This window comes from Carcharhinus amblyrhynchos, chromosome 23 (assembly GCF_965287045.1).
Source record: "Carcharhinus amblyrhynchos chromosome 23, sCarAmb.v2.hapA, whole genome shotgun sequence".
NCBI classification, from domain to species: domain Eukaryota; kingdom Metazoa; phylum Chordata; class Chondrichthyes; order Carcharhiniformes; family Carcharhinidae; genus Carcharhinus; species Carcharhinus amblyrhynchos.
Genome location: NC_137346.1, coordinates 40,173,324 through 40,199,333, shown reverse-complemented (window position 1 = coordinate 40,199,333; position 26,010 = coordinate 40,173,324). Strand labels below are relative to the sequence as shown.

Genomic DNA, 26,010 nt, shown 5'->3' with positions numbered 1-26,010 from the left:
CCCCCCCATTGTCCATCACATTAGCTCAAAGTAATCTTTTAGTTCTTAGCTTGTATTAGACCTGGGGGTCACGTGTGGCCCAGCAAGGTTCTGAGTGCGGCCCGTGAGACATTTTATTGACCGTTGCCCATGCACAAGGTTGCCACAAGTCTCTATCTGCATAGCTTTTTACCTACTGGCCTGAATGAAGTGATACCCACGAAAAACAAGGATCCTGAGACTGCCCTTTCTGTGGCCTCGTGGAGTCCGTGGACCATGTCTACGTTTTGTGTTATCGATTGCACACCCTTCTTTGTTTTCTCCAACATCTTTTACTGATGTTTTGTTTGCACTTCAGTCCCACGCTCCTAATCTACGGGCACCTGAAGCGGAGAGGGGTGTATCGGGACGCCGACCTCCTCGTGAACCTGCTCCTGGGCCTGGTGAGATGCGCCATCAATAGGTCCAGGCAGCGGGCGATCGGGGGTGTCATCCATCCCGACTGTCTGCCCCTCTATTGTGGCTACGTTCGCGGCCAGGTGTCCCTGGAGAGGGAGCATGTGGTGTCCACGGGCGCAGTTGATGCCTTCCGTGCCCGCTGGGCATCACAGGGGCTGAGGTGTGTTATAGACCCCGATAATCACATTTTGATTTAATGTTTTAAGTTTCCTTTGGACTTTGGTTTCTGTTTGGGCCGTTCCCTCCACCCCCCCTTCCTTTTGGGGGGCTGCCCCTTTTAATTTGTCCCCAAGTTAATTTGAGTTTGTTTACTTGTTAGGTATGCAAAAGAGGTACGCACGAAAAACAAGGACAAGTGATGTGAGGTGTGTGCAGATTGCTGACATTGACTGAGAGAGCCCTGCGCTCCTAAGTGTCCAATCTAATTTCGCCAACTTGGATTCTGCCATGACCCCATGTGATATTAAATCAAAGCTTGATTTACCTACTGAGGTGAGTGTAAAGAACCCCATGACATTGTTTGAAGATGACAATTTCTTCCGGTATTCCAACCAATATCTATCACTCAAACAACATCACAAAGCAGGTGATCTAGTTGTTATCATGTTCTGGTCTAGCGTAGCCTCAAGCTTAAGGAGCACAGTTCTTATCTGTTATCGGCTCTGTCCAAAATAGAAAACATTTTCTGGGATGTACCCGCTCAAGTTAAGGGGGAAAGAATATTTGACCAAGTTTTGCATCCAGTTCTGGCACTGAGTCTAAATTGGGTGCAGAGTTCAGATCCTTCAACCCTGTCTCAATAACATCACACAACGAAGGCACTAGCTCAGAGCATCCATTTTGGGTAGCGGGGGTGCTGGAGGCAGTGTATCTGGACTCAGTCCAACCCTGCACTGCAGTCTGCTAAAGCTCTGCTCTGGGAGTGGAGATGTGCAATGTCAGCTGAGGCTCAGTGGATGCTGTTCTCAGGTGTGAGCCCAGGATTCAGATCCTATCCTGGAGACTTCAGCACCTGGCCTGACACTCCTGGAGCGAATATTTGAGGGCAGCTTGGGAGGAATATTTGAGGGCACTTTGGGAGGCACAGTTCTCTGGATGAGCTGCTAAACTGAGGTTTTGCCCACCCTGCAGAAGACAATGGGGTGGAATTTACTGCAAGAGTAAAGGAGTCCTGGCCAATTTCTTTCACTCAGCCAGTACCATCGGGACCTGGCCATTATCATTTTGCTATTTGTAGGGCCTTTCTGTGCGTGAATTGGCTGTTAGATTTCATCCATGACTGGGGAATGACCAGGGGCAAAAGAGCACTCTTAACCCTCACATGGATTGGCACAGTGTTTAGCATTGCTGTCTCACATTGCCAGGGACCTAGGTTCAATTCTGGGCTTGGGTTACTGTCTGGGCAAAGTCTGCATGTTGTCCCCATGGCTACGTTGGTTTCCTCCAGGTGCTCCAGTTTCCTCCTGCAGTCTGAAAGACGTGCTGGTTAGATGTATTGGCCATGCTAAATTCTCTCTCAGTGTACCCAAACAGGCGCCAGAGTGTGACGATTAGGGGATTGTCATAGTAACTTCATTGCAGCGTTAATATAAGCCTTACTTGTGACACCAATAAATAAACTTTAACTTCTTTACAACTGTGACTGCACTTCACTATCGGTGTAATTAAGTGGTTTGCAATAAGATTATCAGAAAAGAATAGAAATACATGTCACTTTTCATTCAACTTTCTATGCCCCAAATGCATCAGTTTCAAATTTGGACAGGAGAACCTGACAGGAGAACCGCCTGCTATCCCTTTCCCCAACCAAATTCCTACCCAACACCCTCCCATGGCTTCCAAGATCGATCATCATTCTAATACTAACACAAGGAATTGGTCTGCTGAAGTTGAATTTGCTGTGGTAATTGTGGGGTGGCACGGTGGCAGAGTGGTTAGCACTGCTGCCTCACAGCACCAGGAACCCAGGTTCGATTCCCGGCTTGGGTGACTGTCTGTGCAGAGTTTGCACGTTCTCCCCGTGTCTGCGTGGGTTTCCTCCGGGTGCTCCGGTTTCCTCCCACGCTCCAAAGATGTGCTGGTCAGGTTGACTGGCCGTGCTAAATTGCCTCTTAGTGTCAGGGAGACTAGCAGGGTAAACGGATGGGGCCTGGATGGGATTGTGGCTGGAGCTGACTCGATGGGCCAAATGGCCTCCTTCTGCACTGTTAAGATTCGATGAATTGCTGAGGGAGGTGAGAATTTCTGCTATTGGTTTTGCAAGGCTGGGTAGGCGGGGGGGGGGGGCGAAATAATTTTACATCCAGTCTACCGAGCATCAGCTCCACCATCCTGCTTTTGATCTGTACCTCAATGAATAAACTAGCACTGTGCCCATGGCTGACCCCAGGGAGTGGCTGGGTATCAATCTGCTGCAGAACCAAGACTGACTTTGGTTAATATGTAGGAAAGTGAACATGGGCTCAACCTAGTGTCATACCATAACCCATGCTGCGTGGCTGAATAATAATTATATTTCTGTGTACACCGTGGCTGTCTGATTGAACGAGACTCCGGTGCTGACCATCTGAAGTGGAGAGAGCAGTGTGTCACTCAGCAGCTGTGCAAAGCAACAGCTTTCCGTTAGTGAACCGACCAAATGTGCTTTCCCAACAAGTGTCATGCAGCCAACTCCTTCGCTGTGTCAATACCTCATTGCCACAGCATTTTATTAACTTACAGTGTGCAAACAGAGACACACACACACACACACACACAGTCAAAATACACATAAACGCTCACAAACAGCATACCTGCAGAAAAACAGACTGACACACAGAGAAATATACACAAACATACAGACAGCACTCACTCAGAAAAACAGATTCACACTACAGCACACACAGATAAACACACACAATCAAAATACACACAAACGCACACATACATACAGCATACACACAGAGAAACAGACACACACTCACACACACAAAGAAATGCATGTCACTTTTCATTCAACTTTTTATCTCCCAAATGCATCAGTTTCAAATTCATTCAGGAGAACCTGCCTCCGCCTGCCATCCCTTTCCCCATCCAAACCCCTAGCCAACCCTTAACCCTTACCCACAGCTTGCAAGATAGATAATCATTCTGTGAACTAACACTAACACACAACAAAACAGAAACCACACACAGAAAAGCTTACGCAGACAAGCAGGCTCACCCATACAGCGAACTTAGGGGAGTCTAAAACTAGAGGGCCTAGGTTTAAGGTGAGAGGGGAGAGATACGAAAGGGTCCAGAGGGACAATTTTTTCACACAGAGGGTGGAGAGTGTCTGGAACAAGCTGCCAGAGGTGGTAGTAGAGGCGGGTACAATTTTAAAAAGCACTTAGACAGTTACATGGGTAAGGTGGGTACAGAGGGATACTGGAATAGCTTAAATGGTAAGAACTGAGTGGGCATGTACAAGTTGGGCCGAAGGGCCTGTTTCCATGCTGTAAACCTCTGTGAGTCTCAGTCTTGAACGACTGAACCTCCACAGATCCCAAACACTCACCACCCTCTGAGTAAGAGATTCCTCCTGGTCTCATCCAAAGTGACCTCCCCCTTACTCTGAGAATGTGTCCCCTGGTTCCAGAACCTCCCCCCCCCCCCCCCCCCCCCCCCCCCCAAAACCAGGAAAAACATCCTGCCTGTCAAAACCTGTAAGAGTTTAGTCTGTTTGAATGAGATCACCTCTCATTCCTTTAAACTCCGGAGAATAAAGGCCCTGTCTTTTTAATAATTCCTCTGAGGAATTCCTGCAATACCGTGGCCAGCAGCCAGGTTTTATTTCTTCCTGATAAGGCTCCTACCTATTTGCCAATGTTGCAGTCACTGACCCGACCATCTCCTTGTGCGCTTCCTTGACGTCCAATTTTTGGTGCCAACGTTCCCGCGGGGCACCGTGGGATCTCTGACTCCGTTAGAATTGCGATATGCATGAAAGACGTTTTAGTTGAATGAAATTAATATGTTTTTGAAAAGCTGCCTGTTTGTAAACTAGACTGGGGATGGCACCCAGAAACATAGTTAACTACCCTGATTATGACATAATGACTAGGTCACTGTAAGGAGTCACTTGCAGCCAAACTTGCAGTGGGGGGGGGAAAAATAAAGCAAGTGGGAGGAAAAAAAAATCGCGAGGGGAGGCGAAAAGGTTGTGTGGAAGTGAAACGGAAATCCAATGGCTGTCAACGTTTACGTTACATCTTCGACAAGTGACAACCTGAGTCGACATGACATGTTAGCCTGGGTCAATGACTCACTTCAGCTGAACTACACAAAGATCGAGCAGCTGTGCTCAGGCGCGGCCTACTGCCAGTTCATGGACATGCTGTTCCCCGGCTCCATCACCCTAAAGAAAGTGAAGTTCCTCGCCCGGCTGGAGCACGAGTACATCCAGAACTTCAAACTGCTGCAGGCAGCCTTCAAGAAGATGGAGGTGGACAAGATCATCGCGGTGGACAAGCTGATGAAAGGCAAGTTCCAGGACAACTTTGAGTTCCTTCAGTGGTTCAGGCGCTTCTTCGATGCCAATTACGATGGCAAGGCCTATGATCCGGTGACGTCCCGGCAGGGACAGGAAGCTTGTCTGCCGCCCGTCACTCACGGCCCAATGTTCAACAAGCCCAAGAAGACATTCAGCACGCTGAGTGCTGCCGCCAGCCCAAGCAGTGCCAGCACCACCATCCTGGACAGGAAGGTTCTGCGGTCATCGTCCTCGGGCACCTACCTCCTGCGCACCAAGGCGGCCCCGAAAGGGGGCAGCGTGGCAGCCGCGCCCAGTTCCACGCAGAAAGGTGCCTCCGAGAGGTCCAGTTTGACGGGAAATGGCGACACGCACATCGCAGAGCTGGCCGAGCAGGTGAAGAGCCTAAAGGCTGACCTGGTGGAACTGGAGAAGGAAAGAGACTTTTACTTTGGGAAGTTGAGGAATATTGAAGTGATCTGTCAGGAGAATCAGCAGGAAGACCATATGCTGATTCAGCAGGTGGAGAAAGTGCTCTACTCCATCGACGATGGATTCACTCCCCAGGAGGCTGTCAGTGAGCAGCCTGAAGAACAAGATGAATATTAACAGGGTGAGCCCATTGCCCTCCAACAGCTAGAGGGCAAAGCCCCCTCATTTGCTGCAAAGTTAGAAAGAATGGTTGTGTGTGCAAAGTTGCTAGTGTAAGCTAAATTAAAATGTACCTCCTTTCTCAATAAGTGGACTTCCTCTAATTGCCATCATTTCCATTCCTGTCTGACAAAGGTGTATGTTTTGGTGCATTCCTTTTTGGGACGTGGGTCCCACCCCAGGTAAGGTTTGGCATTCCTTGCCAATCCCGGTTGCCCTCGGGGTGGTGGTGGTGGTGGTGGCGAACTGCAGGCTGTTAGTTTGGGAGGCCCAGGACTTTGACCCAGCTGTGATGACAGCTGGTCAGCGTCGATGGTCGATGAGGGATACCAGCCTTGGGGAATCCAGCCAAGTGGATTAGAGCCTGTCATTCTCATTGCTCATGTCCGTGGGGAAGTTGAGGGAGCCTCTTACCCTCATGAACCGCGCAACCCAAAACCAACTTGATATATCTCCAGACAGACTGATGCTGCTTACAAATACCCAGATAGGAAGAAAAGCTCTGGGCTGGGGTGCCTTCGATATTGGCTGAGCACACGTGTGTGTGTTTTTTTTCACTCATTCATGGGATATGGCTGTTGCTGGCTGGCCAGTGTTATTGCCCATCCCTAGTTGCCCTTGGAGACTAGTTGAGAGTCAACTGCATTGCTGTGGATCTGGAGTCACATCTAGGCCAGACCAGGTAAGGAAGGCAGATTTCCTTCCCTAAAGGACATTGGTGAACCAGATGGGTTTTTTCCAACAATTGGCAATGGTTTCATGGTCATCATTAGCTGAGTTTCTGCATTAATAGTCTAGCGATTATACCACTAGGTGTGTGTGTGTGTGTGTGTGTGTGTGTGTGTGTGTGTGTGTGTGTGTGTGTGTGTGTGTGTGTGTGTGTGTGTGTGTGCGCGTACATGTATGCGCGCGTGCGTGAAGTGAACATTTTCAGCCAGTGCTTTAGTTGAGGCCTAACCTGAATAAAGTTTTAACCTAACCTCCTTGCTTCTTGTTCTCTGTTTATCTATTTATAAAGCCAAGTCTCCGGGTTTTTTTTTAAAACAAATTTCTCACCTTTTCCTTCCCCGTCAAAGATTTGGGGATATAGAAACCCAACCCCACCTTCTAGGTCTCCCTGGTTCTGCACCCCCTTTAAAATGAGACAATTTCCTTTAAATTGCCTCTCCTCGTTCTTCCTACCAAAACACATCACTTCACACTTTTTGGCAGCAAGTTACATTTGCCACCATGTCATTGCTCTCTGTCTTCCTGAAGCCTCCCCATTGTTTGCTTCACTTCCAAGTTTATTAACAAGATGGAACTGAAGGGAAGCTTCACTCCATGATCTATGGACAGGGTACTTAGCTATCAGGGCAAGTGATGGCACATTCTCAGATACTGAAAGTATACACTCAGTGACAAATATAGTCCAATATCTTCACAGTAACTTTGACTTGACCAAGTGTAGATTGGCTGATAATGGATCAGCCAGCTAATATTTGTTTATATTAATGAAAATTGGGAGTGATGAGGGTAATCTAACTGTTTTATGTAACAGGCTCGGTCAACGTTACCCCCCCCAGAGAGTTTCAAAAGTAACAAACAAAACCAGAACATTCGTGGGACATGGGCATCGCTGCCTAGGTCAGCATTTATTGCCCGGACTTAACTACACAGGAGAAGGTAATGGTGAGCTGGCTGCTTGACTCACTACAGTTCCTGTGATGTAGGTACACCCACAGTGCTGTTAGAGAGGGAAATCCAGGATTTTAACCCAGCGACAGTGAAGGAACAGCCGATGATATGTTGCGGGGCTTGGAGGGAAGCCTGTGGGTGATGACGATCCCATGCACCTAGAATCCTAGAGGGTAGTGGTCATGGGTTTGGAAGGTGCTGCCCAAGGAGCCTCGGTGAGTTGCTGCAGTGCATCTTGTAGATAGTACACACGATTGCCACTGTGTGTGAGTGGAGGGTGTGAATGTTTGTGAATGGGGTACTAAACAAGTGGGCTGCTTTGTCCTTATTGGTATTGAGTTTCTTGAGTGTTGTTGGAGCTGCACCCATCCAGGCAAGTGGGGAGTATTCCATCACACTCCTGACTTGTGCCTTGTAGATGGTGGAGGGGCTTTGGGGAGTCAGGAGGTGAGTTACACTGTTCCTAGCCTCTGACCTGTTTTTGCAGCCACTGTGTTTCTGCGGCGAGTCCAGTTGAGTTTCTGGTAAATGGTAACTCCCAGGATGTTGATAATGGCGGGATTCAGTGATTGTAACTCCATGGAATGTCAAGGGGCGATGGTTAGATTTTCTCTGGTTGGAGCTGGTCATTACCTGGGACTTGTGTGACATGAATGTTACTTTCAGAATCCCGTGGTCATGATATGAACTCCTTCCCTGACAAAGGGAGGTGGGTAACGGGAGTTAAACCCTCAAAGTGTAAAACATGACGGCAATTTGTGTATTAGCGGCTGTTGCCATTTTGATGTGGTTGAGTTATGAGTGGCCATTTGTGTGGGACAGGACAGTGTATTGATGTATTTAAATTTGCTTTCTGTCGTGTAATAAGGAGCTTGATTTCAGTTTAATACATATCAATCATGTGACCCAGGATTGGGATATCGGACAATGATTGGGAATGGGTCAAATCTCCAATTGAATTGCTTTGTGGATTACAAGGAGCAGCCTCTCATCTGCTGGTTGGAGCCCCTCTTTCCCTCCCCCTGCCTCAAGCCCCGAGCATCAGCCGCACCTACACCAAATTCAGCAGGTCCCTCCTGCTCCTCCGCACCCTCCTCACCTCGCATTAACATCACTCACCCCGAGGTTCACAGACTTCCTTTTACCCAAAATTTCTCTTCTAAAACTCAAGCCTGGTGTTTCTGAACCATTAATCCCTGATCTCCAGCAGGAGCTAAAATCATAGAATCCCTACAAGTGTAGGAGCAGGCCATTCGGCCCATCGAGTCTGCACCAGCCACAATCCTACCTAGACCCAATCCCGGTGACCCCACATATTTTACCCCTCAAATCCTCCTGACAGAGGGCAGTATAGCATGGCCAATCAGCCTAATCTTTGGACTGTGGGAGGAAACCGGAGCACCCAGAGGAAACTCATGCCGATGTAGGGAGAACATGGTAGCACAGTGGGTTAGCACTGCTGCTTCACAGCGCCAGGGTCCTGGGTTCGATCCCCGACTCAGGTCACTGTCTGTGTGGAGTTTGCACATTCTCCTCGTGTCTGCGCGGGTTTCCTCCGGGTACTCCGATTTCCTCCCACAGCCCAAAGATGTGCGGGGTAGGTTGATTGGCCATGCTAAGAAATTGCCCCTTAGTGTCCAGGGATGTGTAGGTTAGAGGGGATTAGTGGGTGTAATATGTAGGGATATGGGGGTAGGGCCTGGGTGGGATTGTGGTTGGTGCGGACTCGATGGGCCGAAGGGCCTCTACCTGCGCTGTAGGGTTCTAGAACGTGCAAACTCTACACGGACTATCACCCGAGGCAGGAATTGAACCTGGATCCCTGGCGCTGTGAGGCAGTGGTGCTAACCACTGTGCCACCCTGCTGCTAATATTTAACCCCTCACCCACGTTTCTTGCATCTGCGTCATTAACAAGATGCTCTCTTAGTTGAGAGATAACAGCGCCCACTGGTATGAGGAGAGGTTAGCCTACCACCTGCTGGCATTGCAGAGAATTGCAGCTTGTTCAATCGGTGGATTTCTCCATGGAGGTGGAATCGTCAACCAAAATAACCCAATTTACCAAATGGTCCCTAAAGAAGAAAGTAACAACATGATTTCACCTTTAACACGAATCGGAATCAATATAAGCCAAAAATGAATGAACAGGCGAATGATCAATTTCACTTTAAATAGGCGATGCAACACTTTACAACATCTGTGATCTTACACAACCATAAGCACTCCCATCACTTCCCACAGAAGTGTAGCACTGTGCTGTTACACACTTCCTCATGACGCTCCTCTATTTATGCAGATCCTCTCCAACAACAAGTCTCGCCTTCAGGTTTCACAGTTACAATAATCAATAGCAATGCACACTCCTGTCATAGAACCCCCACGGTGCTGAAGGTGGCCCATCACACTGGCTGTCCAAAAGCTCATCTTGCCTCAGCCCACACCCATCCCTGTAACCGTCACACATTCACCGTGGCCAATCCACTGGCAATGAGTGAATTGGAGCGGAGCCAGGTCATCTGGGAGGCTGGAATTGATTCGTGCCGTGTCTGACCTTTGGAAGCACTTCATAATGATGGATGCCAGAGGTGATAATTAAGGCACACTGCCCGGTTTTCCTTCGGTACAGGGATGATGGTCATTTTCTTGAAGCGTTTAAGGATCTCAGATCGGAATTCAGTCTCCGCTGATGTCGATCTTGGCTCACCCCATCCCGCTGCCAGGGAACCTGCCGTCAGGGCAGGGGGTGTTGCCTTTGGCGGGACCGGAAGATCCTGCTGGTCGGAAGGGCTGGAAAATCCCACTCACAGAGGTGAAGAAAACTTGCAACACAGAAAGCAAGCGATGGGGTTCACGATCTCTCTTGAGAAAGAACTACCCAGCGTTATCAAACTTTCCAGCTCTGGATCCATAGCTCAAGTTTCACCTTTTCAAGCAGCCATCACCACCCTCTGAGTGAGAAACTTTCTCCTCAACTCCTCTCCAGCCCCTGTGGCAACTTGAACCTGTGCCCCAGGAAACTCGACATCCAAATGAATGGCAACAAGTTAAAGCACCGCCCAACTCCAACATACTTCCCGAGATAGGGTCCTGACCTCCAGGAACACCGAACAACAGCTCAGCCTCAGTCAAGTTCAGAAACAACTTGATGGCCAAACCAGCTGGCTCAATGTGGGGCGCTGTCACCCCCTCCCCCCGCCCCCCCACGCCCCCCCGCCCCCGTCCCCCCCGCCCCCCACCCCCCGAACCTCAGGACTTGCATTCTTATGCTCAGGAACAGAATGCTGTGTCACTGTTTGGTCAAGATCAGCACAGACACACACAAACAAACACACACACACACACACACACACAGACATACACACACAGACATACACACAAACAAACACACATACACACACAGACATACACACAAACAAACACACATACACACACAGACATACACACACAGACATACACACAAACAAACACACATACACACACACACAGACATACACACACAGACATACACACACAGACATACACACAAACAAACACACATACACACACAGACATACACACACAGACATACACACAAACAAACACACACACACACACACAGACACACACAGACATACACACACAGACATACACACAAACAAACACACATACACACACAGACAAACACACAGACATACACACAAACAAACACACATACACACACAGACATACACACAAACAAACACACATACACACACACACACATGCGTGCATGCGCACACACACACAGACGCATCCACTCACTGACACACACACACTCATGCACATACATGCACACACACATACACACATATGCAGAACTATCCACCCCCAACAAACACACATGCACACACTCATCCACCCCAACACACACACACACATACTCACATACTCACACACACACACACACACACACACACACACCCACAAGCACACATACAGTTAACACTCAATTGAAACCCAGCGGAATGCTACCATGCGTATCATTACCGGAACACTATGTTTGACACGACTTCCTTGGCTCCCTGTCCTGGCAAACCACATTTCCCACATATTCACTGACTTACAACAACCCGCAAAATGATGGAAGAAGTTTGTAATACCCTCCACCTGCCACTTCATGTTATTCAGGCCGTCCAAAGTGCGGCTCCCATCAAGAAGGCTAATCTGGTAAAACCCCCCCACACAAGACTTCAAGCAGACTCCACCTGGACATACAAATGGGAATCATGGGACACAACAAACAAGTTTCAAACCCAACCCTGCCTGCTTTCAACCTTCCAAGAAAAGCACCCTCAGCAGGTTGAGGAGCAGCCATGCCCCTGCTTGGCCAACCTTCACAGATCTGGCAGTAATATCAGTCCCTCGAGTGTCACATCATAGAAGAATGTCCAATCCACAGATTCAGTGAGTCCTATCCACACACAACACAGCAGAACTGGAAGAAACTGCTTAGCTGCGGGACTTCGCATTCCCTAAATAAATAAATTGACCTTTCATCTAAAGAAAACAGGTCTTTCTTTCATATCCACTTTATCCAGGCCCCTCATTATTTCATACAATTCAATTAAATCTCCTTCTGTTCAAAAGAAAAAAAATCAGTTTATCCAATTTTCCTGATAAGTAAATTTTTCCATTCCAGGTGACATCCTCATAAATCTTTTCTCTTTAGTTGTGATGTCTTACCATCTTAGATTATTTCTTGAAGATTTTCCAGTCCTTCCTGCCTGTGAGATCTTCCAGTTCCGCCGAAGGCAACCTCCCCCTCGTGGTGAATGTCCCTGGTGGTGTGGCTGGCGAGCCAGACAAAAACGCCATCAATGGGACTGGAAGATCCTGCGGGCGGCCAATGGTGAGCTAACTCTGTCACTGGAAAACACGTTGCGGGGGGCAGGAAAATTTTGTCGCTGAGAAATATCCTGATTAATACCACTCAACTTCAGCTAGAGGGAGCCAGATTACAAGACATGGTAATTGGGTTTTCTAAGTCCAAACTCAAACCTCATTAAAGCAGTGAAAAACAGCCAGAATTATTACCTTCTTCCTGACAGACCTATCTACAACTAGCTTTTAGCTGGGTTGTAATTTTCCCAGAAACTGGAAGAGTCTAGATGCAACTCCCCAGTAAATATCCCCCACCGAAAGAGAGCAGGACTCAGGTTCATTAGTCTCTAGGACAGTAGACTAGCTGAGATAATTTAAGTTCTAAGTTTCCGTTTCCCCCATCAGAACTAAGTCATAGATTTTTACTTGCCAACTCAGGGATTTTCACTGCAGTGTGAGCGTAAGCCTGCTTATGACACTAATAAATAAACTTTAAGCGTTATACCATAGAGACTGTGAGGTGTTCATTGTGTATGGTGTAAATGTGGTTCTGTCTAAGTTTCACATAACCTCTCTGTCTTTCAATTCTATCCCTGTGGAAATATACCCCATTCCTTTGCTTGTTCTTTTAATGTGTTGCTAATTTTAGTGACTCATGTATCTGCACCTGCAAAATCCTTCCGTCCCTAATCTATTCATTTTCCAAGGTGTTTGTGTCACCTTTACTCTTCCCGACTGGAGGGTGTGTTCAACTCTTAGGATAGATGTAGGCAACACTGGTCTGAAGCTGAACATCTTTTACTGAGCATCATTTAAAATTAACGTGACTGAAAGCGAGTAAGACTGGAGAGAATTTACTGGAGAGAGAGAGAGACCAGCAGAAGCTGGTCCCAATACAAACTTGATCCAAAACCTTGCACAGGGCTGAATTAAACAGATAGCAGTTCCCACAATATGTTAATTCTTATTTGTGTAATTGAAATGACTAGATACAGACTCTGTCCATCTGCAAACAATTGTGTGGCCGTGAAAGCTTGTTTATGAAAATCTTTGCTTTCTTATGATTAAAAAGCCTTTTCAGCTAACATTGTACTTTTAAATGCAGTTCATTTCTCAGCTCATCTCAGCTGAGTTTCAACATGTGGCTTTAAAGCTTAGCACAGGCAAAAATACCTTAAAATGAAGTCTTTTAACTGAACCGTACAAAGGATCCCCCACTGACGAAATGTCCAAGCCCATGTTTAACTATATTGAGGTGGATTTTCTGACTGAATGCCCATTCTGCAGGAATATTCCTGCATTTTGTCACACTCCTCCTCTGTGGTGACTGGACCCGATTGTTCGGACTTTCATTCCCAAGTCCAAATCGCCATTAAATGTTGAACAGCAATGGTTTGAATGCTTGTGGAAAGCCACTTCCCATTCGCCAATCTGAGTACCTGCCTTTAACTCCTCACCTCTGTTCCCTGTTTTGCTATCCAGTGACCTGTGACTCCACACATTCAGACATTACTCATAAATCTAATATGTGGTAGCTCATAAAAGAAGGCATTTTAGAGATCCAAATATAAGGAAAAAAATGAAGTGAACTGGAGCCAAACAAGATCGAACTGGTGGATGGCAGAAGATGAGTGACTTTGGAAAACAAACGAGTCAGAAGGAGAGAGGTCACTCAAGAGGGAGAAGTGTAATCTCCAAAACCCTCTCACTGTTCAGCCATTCACTCAGTCAGAATCTGCAACAGGACAACATTGGATACAATTACGCTTGACAAAATTAAGAAAAGCAGGATCTTGAAGAAATCAACATATAAGAAGAGAAATGAGTGAAGAAAAATTGGAGGGGAACAGATGGGAAGAATGTTAGATGCAATTAATAGGACAAAAATAGAGAGGAAGTGAGATGAAAAAGCTGACCCAAAAACAAGGGAGGAAAAAAACCGAGAGGATTAATGTAATACATCCTCGGAGTCAGAAGTCCCTTCACCAAGATCCCTTTATTTACAATTCCAACAGCAGTACACTGAGTGCTAACAGTCAGCAGGCTACCTTTGGGAGTGCCAGAGGAACTGACACTCCTAGTTAAATACAAAGAAAAGACTTTCTGATTGGCCCATCAATTGAATCCTTAATCAGGGAGTGCATATTCCAACAGGCCAACCTCAATGAACCTGCCTGAAGTCATTACAGTTAAATCCACAGAAGTGGATTCCTCACCTCCACCCCCATTCACTCCATTACCTCACTGTTTGAATTTACCTCTGCAAAGGGCAGGGTTACTCATGTCAAAGAATGTTCCCAATGAAAGGCAAACCCCAGGGCCTGGGAGGGTAGTTCTGACATTTCTTCCGTCTCTTCATGAAGCCAAGGGCCAGGGCAAACACGGTGAAGAACACGGCCAGCAGAGTGTATCTGTCAAATACAGTGAACCCGGGGAAAGCTGAGAACTCCATGTTCACCAGGGAGATGAACACTTGGCCAGCAGCCAAACAGCAGAGAACAAACTCCACTCAACCTGTTAACTGAGTGTCAGTAAGCTCTGTTTTACTGGGAGAGGTCATTCAGTCTTATGTAACATGCAGCAAGCATTTCATTACATCACCATGTGACTTTAGCTTATAAGAACATAAGAAATAGGAGCAGGAGTAGGCCATCTAGCCCTTCGAGCCTGCCCCGCCATTCAATAAGATCATGGCTGATCTGAAGTGGATCAGTTCCACTTTCCCGCTCTCTCCCCATAACCCTTAATTCCCTTGCCTACCAAAAACCTATCTACCCGTGTCTTAAATATATTTAGCGAGGTAGCCTCCACCACTTCAACGGGCAGAGAATTCCAGAGATTCACCACCCTTTGAGTGAAGAAGTTCCTCCTCAACTCCGTTCTAAACTGCACCCCCCCTTATCTTGAGGCTGTGCCCTCTAGTCCTTATCCACAAACTGTACCAATTGAAATCCTACTAAAGATCAATCATCTTCATTACTCTTGTTTTATTTGTCTCCCTCTTCTAACAGAGTTTGATTAATGAAGTTTTCAACGTGTGAGTCCAGATACTTCAACTAATTCATGAATTCCTATGTTCTGTAAATTCAATTAATGCACCCAGTGGAAGCCTGGATTATATCTAACTAAACCAAAGGTATTATTTGTGTCATTCAGACAAATGTTTAATTAATTCTTCCTATGCCTCTCAGGCACAGATCTCCCCCTCATGTATTTTGAATGTGTTCACAATTTGCTTGGAATGTCATACAGATTTGTTTAACTTTATCACACTAATATTACAAATAGGGATAGCTAATCCAAATTCTTTCCAGACCCGTTTCTCACACTACATCTTATTAGAGTACACAAGAATCCTCCCCTTCTGTGATTTAAGGACTGAACAGTGTGAGATAAACTGTGCACTCACTGAAGGCAAAGCTATAGCAACTCAGCAAATATTAAAATCATTGGTCAGTTGACACCCTGATTCCCTCATCCTCTCTTCTGAAACTGTTCCACTCTTATTCTGTTGTGGAAATTAAGTTACAACAACTATGGCAGCAAGGATGGAAAAGGCTTATTACCAGACAGGGCCTCGTAGAAGCTCAGCAGATGTGTATTCAAGAAAGAGACTAATTTAACTTTGTGTCAGTTTCAGAAACACTGCATTCCCAGCCTTGGCCACAGGATAAAATAAAGACAAGTTACCATGATAAATAGCAAAAAGCAAGATGTGGTGACATATTATGCTAATAAAGGAGATGGTTTTCTATTGGACAAGAAAAGGCAAAAAGCTGTGCTATGATTGGTGGAATGTGTATGCAAATGAAAGATTAGGAAGTTGCTCATTTGCTGTAATTAATTATAACAGCTAATTATCTGTACGAATCAACAAAACATCACAGTAAAACTCACTCTATCTGTTCTCCTTGCTAGCAAGTATTAAAAGCTTAGGAGACGGAGTATTCACTGGTTCGTCCTCAACACTGTTCAACTGCTTTACAGTTTCACTTTCAGGTCTTTAAGTAAAATATGCATCAAACAATCTGGCCCAGCAATCTGACACTTTATGATTAGAAACTACATTGGATTAATTGGAATGTGTCATCAGGGTTTGCGAGGTGGCCAGATCTCACCAAAACTTCAGCCAATAGAGAGACTCACAAAAGCCAGTGTCCCAGTTTAAAGATGTATCTTTATTTGACAGTGAGTTGCAGGGAGAGATTATCAAAGAGTCTGAGTCCCCTCCAGACATCTCCAATAAACTCTGATGTACATAGCTTAGGATACATCAATTATCGATATTTCTTATCAAATTCTCCCACCTTTCATTAACTTTGAACCAATCATCATCAAGACACATATATAATTTATAACACCCGTCACATACTTTAGCTAATTGCATTTTAGCCTCTGTCATGATGGGATTTCATTGGTCCGTACAATCCAGATGCTTGCTGACTCAACTTCCTCTATTGCCTAGCAACCCCAGACGCTGAGCTACAAAGGTCAAAATTAATATTCCCACCAGCTTTCTCCCATGTCAGCAGCCAAATCAGATTAATGCACATTGCCCTGTCTGAGGAGACATTGTCTGAGCTGGGCAGTGAATTAATCCTGTTCCTGAGGACCTTACTGCTCGCAACTCAGGTAAGAATTACACATTCTAACATTTCATTGTTTCCCAAGAATGTGGTTCTGTTTGAATGTCCGAGCCAGCTGAATGTCTTCCCACGAGCCAAACCTGATCTCCCTGACCTTCTGGCATCCCCCACCCCTCTCCCCCATTCCAGATGGCCAACTCCCTTCACCGTCCCATTGTCTCTGACCAATGCCCGATTGGCAGTTCCAAGGTGTCCCTTGGGCACTGCCAGTTTGCTCCTTGGGCAGTGCAGGTGGCCAGCTGGCATTGCCCAAGGGGCACCCTCCCTTATCCCTGGGGAACCTCCATGACATCTATTCCCTCCAGTAGGGTTGGGCCATCTGTTCGCTGTTCGTTGGGAGCAGGAGTAAACACCATTGGAAGAAACCACTCCTGGTGGAGGGAGGTGGGAGACACACCACAGGCCCAGAGGCTTCAGTGCCGGGCCCAGTAGGAGCGATTTTAATATTGGCGCAAGAAATCTTGGGCTGTGACACCCAGTGGGAGGCCATGAAATGGTCTCCACTGATATCTCCTGACCCATTGTGCTGATAGAGCAGTCATGATGTGGAGATGCCGGCGTTGGACTGGGGTAAACACAGTAAGAAGTCTGACAACACCAGGTTAAAGTCCAACAGGTTTATTTGATAGTAAACTTACAAGCTTTCAGGGTTTGCCCCTTCGTCAGGTGAATGGAGCGTTCTGGCCTCAGACAGAGCATATAACAGCACACACAGTTTACAGATTACAGACAGTTACAGATTACAGAGTAATCTGTGAACTGTGTGTGCTGTTATATGCTCTGTCAGAGGCCAGAACGCTCCATTCACCTGACGAAGGGGCAAACCCTGAAAGCTTGTGAGTTTACTATCATATAAACTGGTTGGACTTTAACCTGGTGTTGTGAGACTTCTTACTGATAGGGCAGCGCAGAGGGCTGGGAGAATCGCCCCAATGTTTCTTCTTTCTGACTCTTATTACTCGTTGCTATTATTACTTAGCTAATATTCTGATGAGAAACATCAGTTTTTATTAAGGAACTACAGTAATGACAAGAATGGGTAAATACAAGTCCTCTAACTTTTCAATATAATTGTGTAATTGTGCTCCATGTCAAGTTTCATTTGTACTTTCTGCGTATGTTTACTCAACAACATAAGCATCACACGAGATACTACACCAATATTTATAAAATGGCTGACTGCAGCTATTTTACATGGAATTACAACCATTTCTTTGTGATCAAATGTGTTGTCGTCACTGAACCGAAAACAAATAGTATCTTCATATTCCTCAACCTTGCACCAATCTCCACTTCTTAGTAAATCAAGGTGATAGTTTAACTAATCTGTAGAAATACTTCTGAAGTGTAAGCATTGTTTAGCTGGCATGGTAATTAAATATTGTTATTTAATTAACAATAAGTAAACATTCATTACAAGACTAAAATTCTTTGTGAGCAGTATCATTTAGATTCATCATTGTCTTCATCATCCGATTCTCTGCATCGTGCATAATGTTGAGGACTTTGTCTCTCCCCTTTGTTCAGTGATCATTCTGAAATGCTTATAGCCTGTTCCTTGGACATTCCTGAGATCCATTTGCCTATTATTGTTGTTCCAATTCTGTCTTTTGCTGTAATAGCCAGATCTGATAAAGGGACTTTTATCCTCACTCTGCCAGCCTTTAATCCTTCCATTGTATCCTGGCCTGTTTCTAACAGCTGGACCATTTTGTAATCTGGCAATGATTAAGTTCTCTATTCTTTGTGTCAGTGCAGAATGTCTCACATGTTCCACAGGTTCTGAAAGACTAGATTGTTTCTCGAGTCATCAGCTGATTCAACAGGCTCTCTCTCCCTCTTCTAGTTAGAACTAACATTGAAACAAATGTTTCTAACCAGATTCTAGTTAGAACGAGGAGCACATGAGGCCGTTTAGCACAATCCAACAGTTTAACTGATGGTGCTGATCCAGGCGTCTCCAAATTAAATTTCATTTATCTTTTATACAATCTATCAAAGCCAATAATGCATTCCTCCATGGAATTTTCAACATCAATAGATGTTTGACCCTGTTGCATAGGCATCTAACAGATCATATTTTGGGGGGAGGTTTTATCTAAGAATTCTGGAAAAGGTCCAAACTTTCTTCACTATACAATTGACAGGCAACTTATAAAATTCTTCACTTCTGATTGTATTTCCTATAGGAAGTGGCAATGCCAAGGTCATACCCTGTTTTCTCTTTGTTAAGGTTTTGTTTTATTAATGTCACAAGTAAAGGTAAAAGTAAAGTTTATTTATTAGTCACAAGTATGACTTACATTAACACTGCAATGAAGTTACTGCGAAATTCCCTTAGTCACCACAGTCCAGTGCCTGTTTGGGCCAATGCATCTAACCAGCACATCTTCAGGTACAACAGAGGAAGAATTTAGCGTCATCAATGCACTGAACCAGTACGTCCATTGGACTGTAGGAAGAAACTGGAGCACCCGGAGGAAACCCACGCAGACACGGGGAGAACGTGCACACTCTGCACAGACAGTGATCCAAGCCGGGAACTGAATGCAGGTCCCTGGCGCTGTGAGGCAGCAATGCTAACCACTGTGCCACCGTGCTGCCCGTAAACTTTAAACTTTTAGTTTAAAAATAGATCTATTTGCCGAGTGAAGCAGTCCAGGTATGTATCTCCCGGTTCCACCCGATTCCAGTGTCAGTTTGTGTCTCTTTCTATGTATTCACATAACCACCCAGCCAAAACCCTCCTCCTCCTCCTAAATGTACTTAACTTCAATTGATACGATTAGCAGAATGTGGGTGGCCAGCCAGTCTTGTGTCTAAATAATCAAGAGGTATGAAAGTATGAATGAGGGTTTCAGCAGAAGAAGAGCTATGCTGAGTAGAGCCAGGTAATGTCAGTGTAATAATTTTAATCAGGCAATTGAGGTTGGCTGGTTTGAATATGACCTCCCTGATTAAGGGCCAAATTGATGGGCCAGTCAGGGTGCCCCGTGCTCTGTAAACAGGAGTGTCAGTTCCTCTGGCACTCCGGATGTGGACTGCACACTGAGAGCACTCTGTATAGTGTGGTTGGATCTTGTAAATAAAAGAATTTTGGTGAAGGGAATTCCGCCTCTGAGGACTTATTACAGTCAGACAGGTGGAAAGAAGTGGTCTTGGCGACTACACAGATATGTAGAATCCATCGTAGTGTCACATATAACACTCAGGGTATGAAGAGTCTGCTTCAGAGTCAGACAGTTGCCTGGGAAAGGGATAGAGTCAGCAGTGAGGGGCAAAGACAATGCCTTCAATCTTCCCACTTAACTGATCCAGTTCTGGATGTTGGGATGAGCAGTCCGAAACTATAGAAACATCAAAGGTGGGAAGACAAGTAGTGATGAGCTAGAGTTATCAGCATATCTATGGAAACAAACATTGGGCAGAATTGTACGTGGCTGGGCCTGACATACGTTAGATCATGCAAGAGGACATCAGGATCATTTCCCAGCATTAGCACGTACGTGAATCAGATGCACGCCTGCCAACAATTAAAGAGCCAATTAAGACCATTAAAAGTCGAATGAACAGGAATTTTACATTGCCCGTTTGATTTTTAGCTCATTGCACAGGCAAAACTGGTGGGCGCTCATCTCAATTATTTTATTTCCTCATCCTAGGATGAGATGGAATTTCCCCGGGGCAGTCGCAGTTTCTCTCTGATAGAGTGTTAGAATTGAGTTTAGTTCTTCGTCTGGGTCACTTATTGGGACCCCACCCTCCCCTCCAGCTTTCGAAACAGTGAGATTAACCATGTCCCAAACCTTTATTCCATAAACAATTGTGTTGGGGTGCTTCCTGTCGTGGTGTGAGGGATAGTCCTGTAGTTGAATGAAATTTGTGCCGGTTTGGTCTGTGTGGGTTTTGCGGGTTGCTTCTTCACGCCAAGCTTGAAAGCCTGCACCATTCGGTCAGCGGACCATTCGATGGTGGGTGACAGGGTGCTGTCCTAATGTGTTTGATTCCATTGGAAAGCATGAAGTTCTGGAACTTGGTGTTAGTAAAGGCAGTGCCATTGTCAGAGAGCAGGAATTCAGATACCCTGTGCATGCAGAAACTTTGTCGTAGTTTCTCAATGATAGCATGGAAAGTGGTAGCGTTCATGTGATGTATCTCCAACCATTTAGAGTGGATGTAATCAAGAACATGAAACCCAAAAAAGACCTGGTGGAGTCTACATTCTCTCTCACTCAGGGCCTACCAGGCCACTCCCATGGATGTAGGGAGTCTGAGGGGCGTGTTATTCTCCTGGCACCACTCACACTGGCTGACCAAGTTGGTAATGTCTGCATCAAGGCTGGGCTACCATACGTGGCTAGCATTCGCATCTTCAAAACCCCAGGATATCTATGACGTAATTCCATAAGTATTACACATCACCCTGGGCAAGGCACAACTACGCAGGGACCCCAGAGGATGTTGTCATCCTCAACACGGAACTCATCTTTCTTCATTCAGTAATGTTTCATTTCATCTAAGGCTGTCCTCGGAATCCCCCGTGTAGTATTTTCAATTTAGACAGCACTGGGTCCTTTTGTGTCCAGACTTTGATTTGCCCTGCAGACATTGACAAGGTGTCCAATAATTTGACGTTCGTCATGACCTGTTCCACAGCTGGTCATGAAGTCAGGGTTATGGGCAATGGCAGGTGAATCAGTGCATCGGCATTAGCTATCCAGGTCCCACAGCAGTGCTCTAGGAAGTATTCATAAGTAACAAGGCCTAACACTATCTGGGCAGAAGCAGTGGGGAGCCGGTGGTATCGCCATCTCTCTTTAAAAAGACCCAGCAATGGTTTATAATCAGTTACTATGAAGTTGCATCCTCAGCAGACATATTGATGGATTTTCTAACGCTAAAGACAACTGCCAACCCCTATCTCTCGATCTGGGAATACCTCCACTCAGCTTCTGAGAGGGTTTTGGCTGTGAACACAATGGAGATCTCTGTTCCATCTCTCCAGTGGTGTGCCAGTATTCAAATCCCATTAGGGGAGCCATTGCATGTTAAGATGAGATCCTCTTTGGGGTCAAATGGGCCAATAAATTAGAGGGAAAAAGTTGCTGTTTAACCCTTTGAAAGCCACCAGCTGCGGCACCCCCAAGACCATCTTTGATGTACCTGTAGTAAGGTATGCAAGGAGGCCGAAAAGAAGTTAAATTAGGAGTAAATTTCCCGTAATCATTCACTAACCCCAGCAAGGGTTTCAATCCTGTAGGGTTCCTTGGAGTTGGTGCCTCCTCAGTGGCCCCCACCTTGTCCTCCGCTGGATGAAGGCCCTTGCCTTCTCCCTGATAGACAAATAGGTTACGGTATTGAAAATTGTTGTCTGTCCGGAAGTGTTAAAAGACTGAAAATCCAGCATCTAGCTAACTAATTCTGAAGAAGAGTGTATATCTAGGGGGTATTTCTTTAAATTGGTATGACAGAGATAGCTAAGGATTATATTTTGCCATGTTTAAGCATTTTGATTGGTAAAAGTTATGCTAATTCTTTTTGTTATATTATATCTGCTCCTAAATAAAATTTGTTTTGATAAAAGCTTCCGAGTGGGTCACTTAAATCATACCAGGAGTGAAACATCTTATCTGTTCATCCTGGAGCCAAAATCAAGTGTAAAAGTTAGAGTCGAGGCTAACTTCATAAAATACCTTGAAGTTTCTGATCTGGGACTTAACACTGAGGCAGATTATCTGCTAATCATTTCATTGATGTTTGTGGGACCTTGCTGTGCACAAACTGACTGCTGAGTTTCCAGCTCTACACTTCAAAAAGTATCTTATTGCTGGGGGTTCGCTCTCGGAGGTATTTCCACTGTAAGGTACAATTTCTTTCTTTCAACAAACAATCATATTTTGTTCTTTTGTTCCTGTAGCTAAAGTCCATGAAGAGATTGACAGAGTAGTTGGGAAGGAGAGAAAGCCAATGCCGGGAGACCGTGAGGAAATGCCGTACTCTAATGCTGTTATCCATGAAACCCAACGCTTAGGGAATATTGCTCCAATTTCACTCCCTCATCAAACATACAGTGATACAGAGGTTATGGGACACACAATCCCTAAGGTACAGTCTCTATAAACATTGACTGTTGTACTGAAGCCTCAATAACAGGAAAGGTGGAGATTCTGAGTGATCAGAATTGCTTCCTATTGTCTAAAGGTCTGAGCTTCTTAATAATCAACACTGTTATTAGGGTAGATGGCCAGCTCCTGACGCGAGAAGTCGAGATGCTTCTAGTCATCCTAATAGATCTTCCATGGCATTGCTCATGGTCTGTAGGGAACAAGATGTTAAGAGGTTTTTTGGTGTATCGTTGTGAATCTGTAAACATTTCTGGGCTGGAAACATAGAAGAGTACAGCACAGTACAGGCCCTTCGGCCCTCAATGTTGCGCCGAGCTATGTCCAATCCCAAGATCAAGCTATCCGCTCCATGTGCCTATCCAATAACCGCTTGAAAGTTTCAAAAATGTCCGACCCCACTATCACAGCAGGCAGTCTATTCCACACTCCAACCACTCTCTGAGTAAAGAATCTACCCCGAACATCACTTCCAGACCTCCCACCATGAACCAGAAACATATCTCCCACATATATCCAGAAACTAAGCAGTGGTCTTAATCTCATGGTGGTGGTTTGAACTCTATCTGTCCGTAAGAGGTGGAACAAACACCTGGGACTGTGGATTATGGACCTCACCCACTCACCGAATATAAGTATCGAGCTCCTCCTTATTGCTCTCATGGTCAGTTACAAATATATTCTCATAACTTCCAGGGAACAATGATCATTCCAAATCTTACCTCCGTCATGTTTGATGAGAAGGTTTGGTCGACGCCACATCAGTTTAATCCGGGTCACTACCTCGACGCCAAGGGGAAGTTTGTGAAACCAGAATCCTTCATCCCGTTCTCTGCAGGTAGGATTTGAGGAATCGTTAACTGTACTGGAATATATGACTGTGGATTAATAATGGATGTCCAACCACATCTCTGTGTAGCGTTCGGTGTCACTTCCTCATCATCAAAGGAGGATGTTGTAACATTTCAGAAATTGCAATCTAAATTAGTATCAGTTCTCGAAGCTCCTGGAGTTAACCCAGTTTCTAAAGAGTTATTTTTACCGTCTTCAAAGTGCTATGCCAAGTGGAATCGAGGTCTCCCAAACTTTCCGATCACAGCAGAAGTGGATGACCTGATTCTTGGTGTTCAGGTTAAGCCAATCATTGATGTTGGCTTGCTGCCTCCTTCGCTGTCTGCCTCTTATTCTTCATCCATTTTTTTCTTCCAAGAATGCTTAGGCATTTCAACACTTCTGCACAGACCTAAAGAACTCCATGTATCTTCTTCTGATTTTTTTTGAGTTCTCTTGTTCTTCTGCCTCATTCAGTAGTTCTTTGGTAGCTCTTTTCTCCTCTTTTCTACACACATTTTGAAGCTGTTTTCTCTTAGAATATAGAAAACCACAGCGCAAACAGGCCCACACTGATGATATCCCTACTTACCAGGCCGACTCTCAATCCCATTAAATCCCACGTACTCATCCAGAAGTCTCTGAAAAGACCCCAGCGAGTTCGCCTCCACCACCACCGACAGCAGCCGATTCCACTCACTCACCACCCTCTTTCCTGATGTTTCAAGTTTCACATCCATAACTTGTTACTAACCGGATAGAACATTTTTGTTCAGGAATTCTGATTTCAAGACTCCATGTAAAGTTTCTTATAATGTTGCTAAATTTTGTAAAAACACTTCAGGCCCATCCAGTCCTTTTCAGATTTCAGGACTGCTTTTGGCATCTGACATTACTGTGCCTCCTAATTAGTTGAATTTATTCATGTGTTCTAATTTGCTTCTATTTATTGTGATATTATACACAACTGTTTTTTTTCTTATTGTCATTATTGTTGTATGCATTTTCTTCCAGTTGAGTCGAAATCCATCTTTAGCACTTTGCAACCACATCAATTAATTTTTCTTTTCATGCTCTAAGTACAATGTTTTTGACGTATCGTTGTGAATCTGTAAACATTTCTGGGCTGGAAACATATATCTGAGTGTTCCAGAAACTAAGCAGTGGTCTTAATCTCACGGTGGGTGGTTTGAACACCATAAGAGGTGGAACAAACATCTGGGACAGTGGATTATGGACCTCACTCACCCACTTCCCATTAATGGCTGTTGTTGATGACTCGATCTCCTACCTTTATACCATCCGTGCTTTCAATTCTTCTAGGAATACACTAACTGTTCAGAATCTGGTGAGAGAATGCAGCCTTATCTGACCCCTTTTTTTGATTGCTTTCCAGTCACCAAGTTCATTCTTACAACTGATCATCACTATCTGATTCTAATAAATATTAATGAATCAAAGACCTTTCCTGTCAAAGCCTTCCAGCAGGATAAAGGGAAACACGTGTATTTGCTGTACTTAATATTCCATATTTAAGGCCCCTATGTGAGAGTGCTTGGTGTCGGGAGTAACATGTTCACATGGACAGAGGATGGGTTATCTAACTGGAAACCAAAAGTAGGTATAACTGGGTCATTTTTAGGTTGACAAGATGTGACAAGTGGAGCACCACAGGGATCAAGTGCTGGGGCCTCAATAATCTATATCAGTGACATAGGTGCAGGGATCAAATGACAGGGAACTTAGCTGACAACACAAAGAAAATCAGGAAAGTAACTTATGAAAAGGACTTTAAAAAGCCTGCAAAAGAATATAGACAGGTTAAGTAGGTAGGCAAACATTTGACAGACAAAGTTCAATGTGGGAAAATGTGAACTCAGGCCCACTTTGACAGAAAAACAGCGTATTACTTAAATGCGCAAATATTGCAGAATTCTGAGGTACAGAGGGATCTGGATGTCCTGGTACATGAATCAGGAAAAGTTTGTATCTGGGTACAGCAAGCAGTTAGGAATGCAAATTGAATGTTGGTGGCACGGTGGCCAAGTGGTTAGCACTGCTGTCTCAGTGTCAGGGACCAGGTTCAATTCCCGTACTGGATCACTGTCTGTGTGGAGTTTGCACATTCTCCCCGTGTCTGCGTGGGTTTCCTCCGGATGCTCCAGTTTCCTCCCACAGTCTGAAAGACAAGCTAGTTAGGTGCATTGGCCATGCTAAATTCTCCCGCAGTGTACCCAAACAGGTGTCGGAGTGCGGCGACTAGGGGATTTTCACAGTAATTTCATTGCAGTGTTAATGCAAGCCCACTTGTA

General features: G+C 45.2%; 1 protein-coding gene across 4 annotated transcripts; it reads left to right on the top strand.

The window, feature by feature from the left end:
- Positions 1-4,610: 4,610 nt before the first annotated feature.
- On the top strand, positions 4,611-5,710 carry LOC145357285 (microtubule-associated protein RP/EB family member 1-like). Of its 4 annotated transcripts, none has more exons than XM_080210502.1 (2): positions 4,611-5,058; positions 5,116-5,710. In XM_080210502.1, the coding sequence occupies exons 1-2, from the start codon at positions 4,646-4,648 to the stop codon at positions 5,537-5,539; spliced, it is 837 nt and encodes a 278-aa protein (XP_080066628.1). In that variant the 5' UTR covers positions 4,611-4,645; the 3' UTR covers positions 5,540-5,710. The 4 variants fall into 4 exon arrangements, with proteins under 4 accessions (XP_080066628.1, XP_080066629.1, XP_080066630.1 ...); XM_080210503.1 differs by having other exon boundaries at positions 4,611-5,137; positions 5,210-5,710; XM_080210504.1 differs by having other exon boundaries at positions 4,611-5,141; positions 5,223-5,710.
- Positions 5,711-26,010: the final 20,300 nt, after the last annotated feature.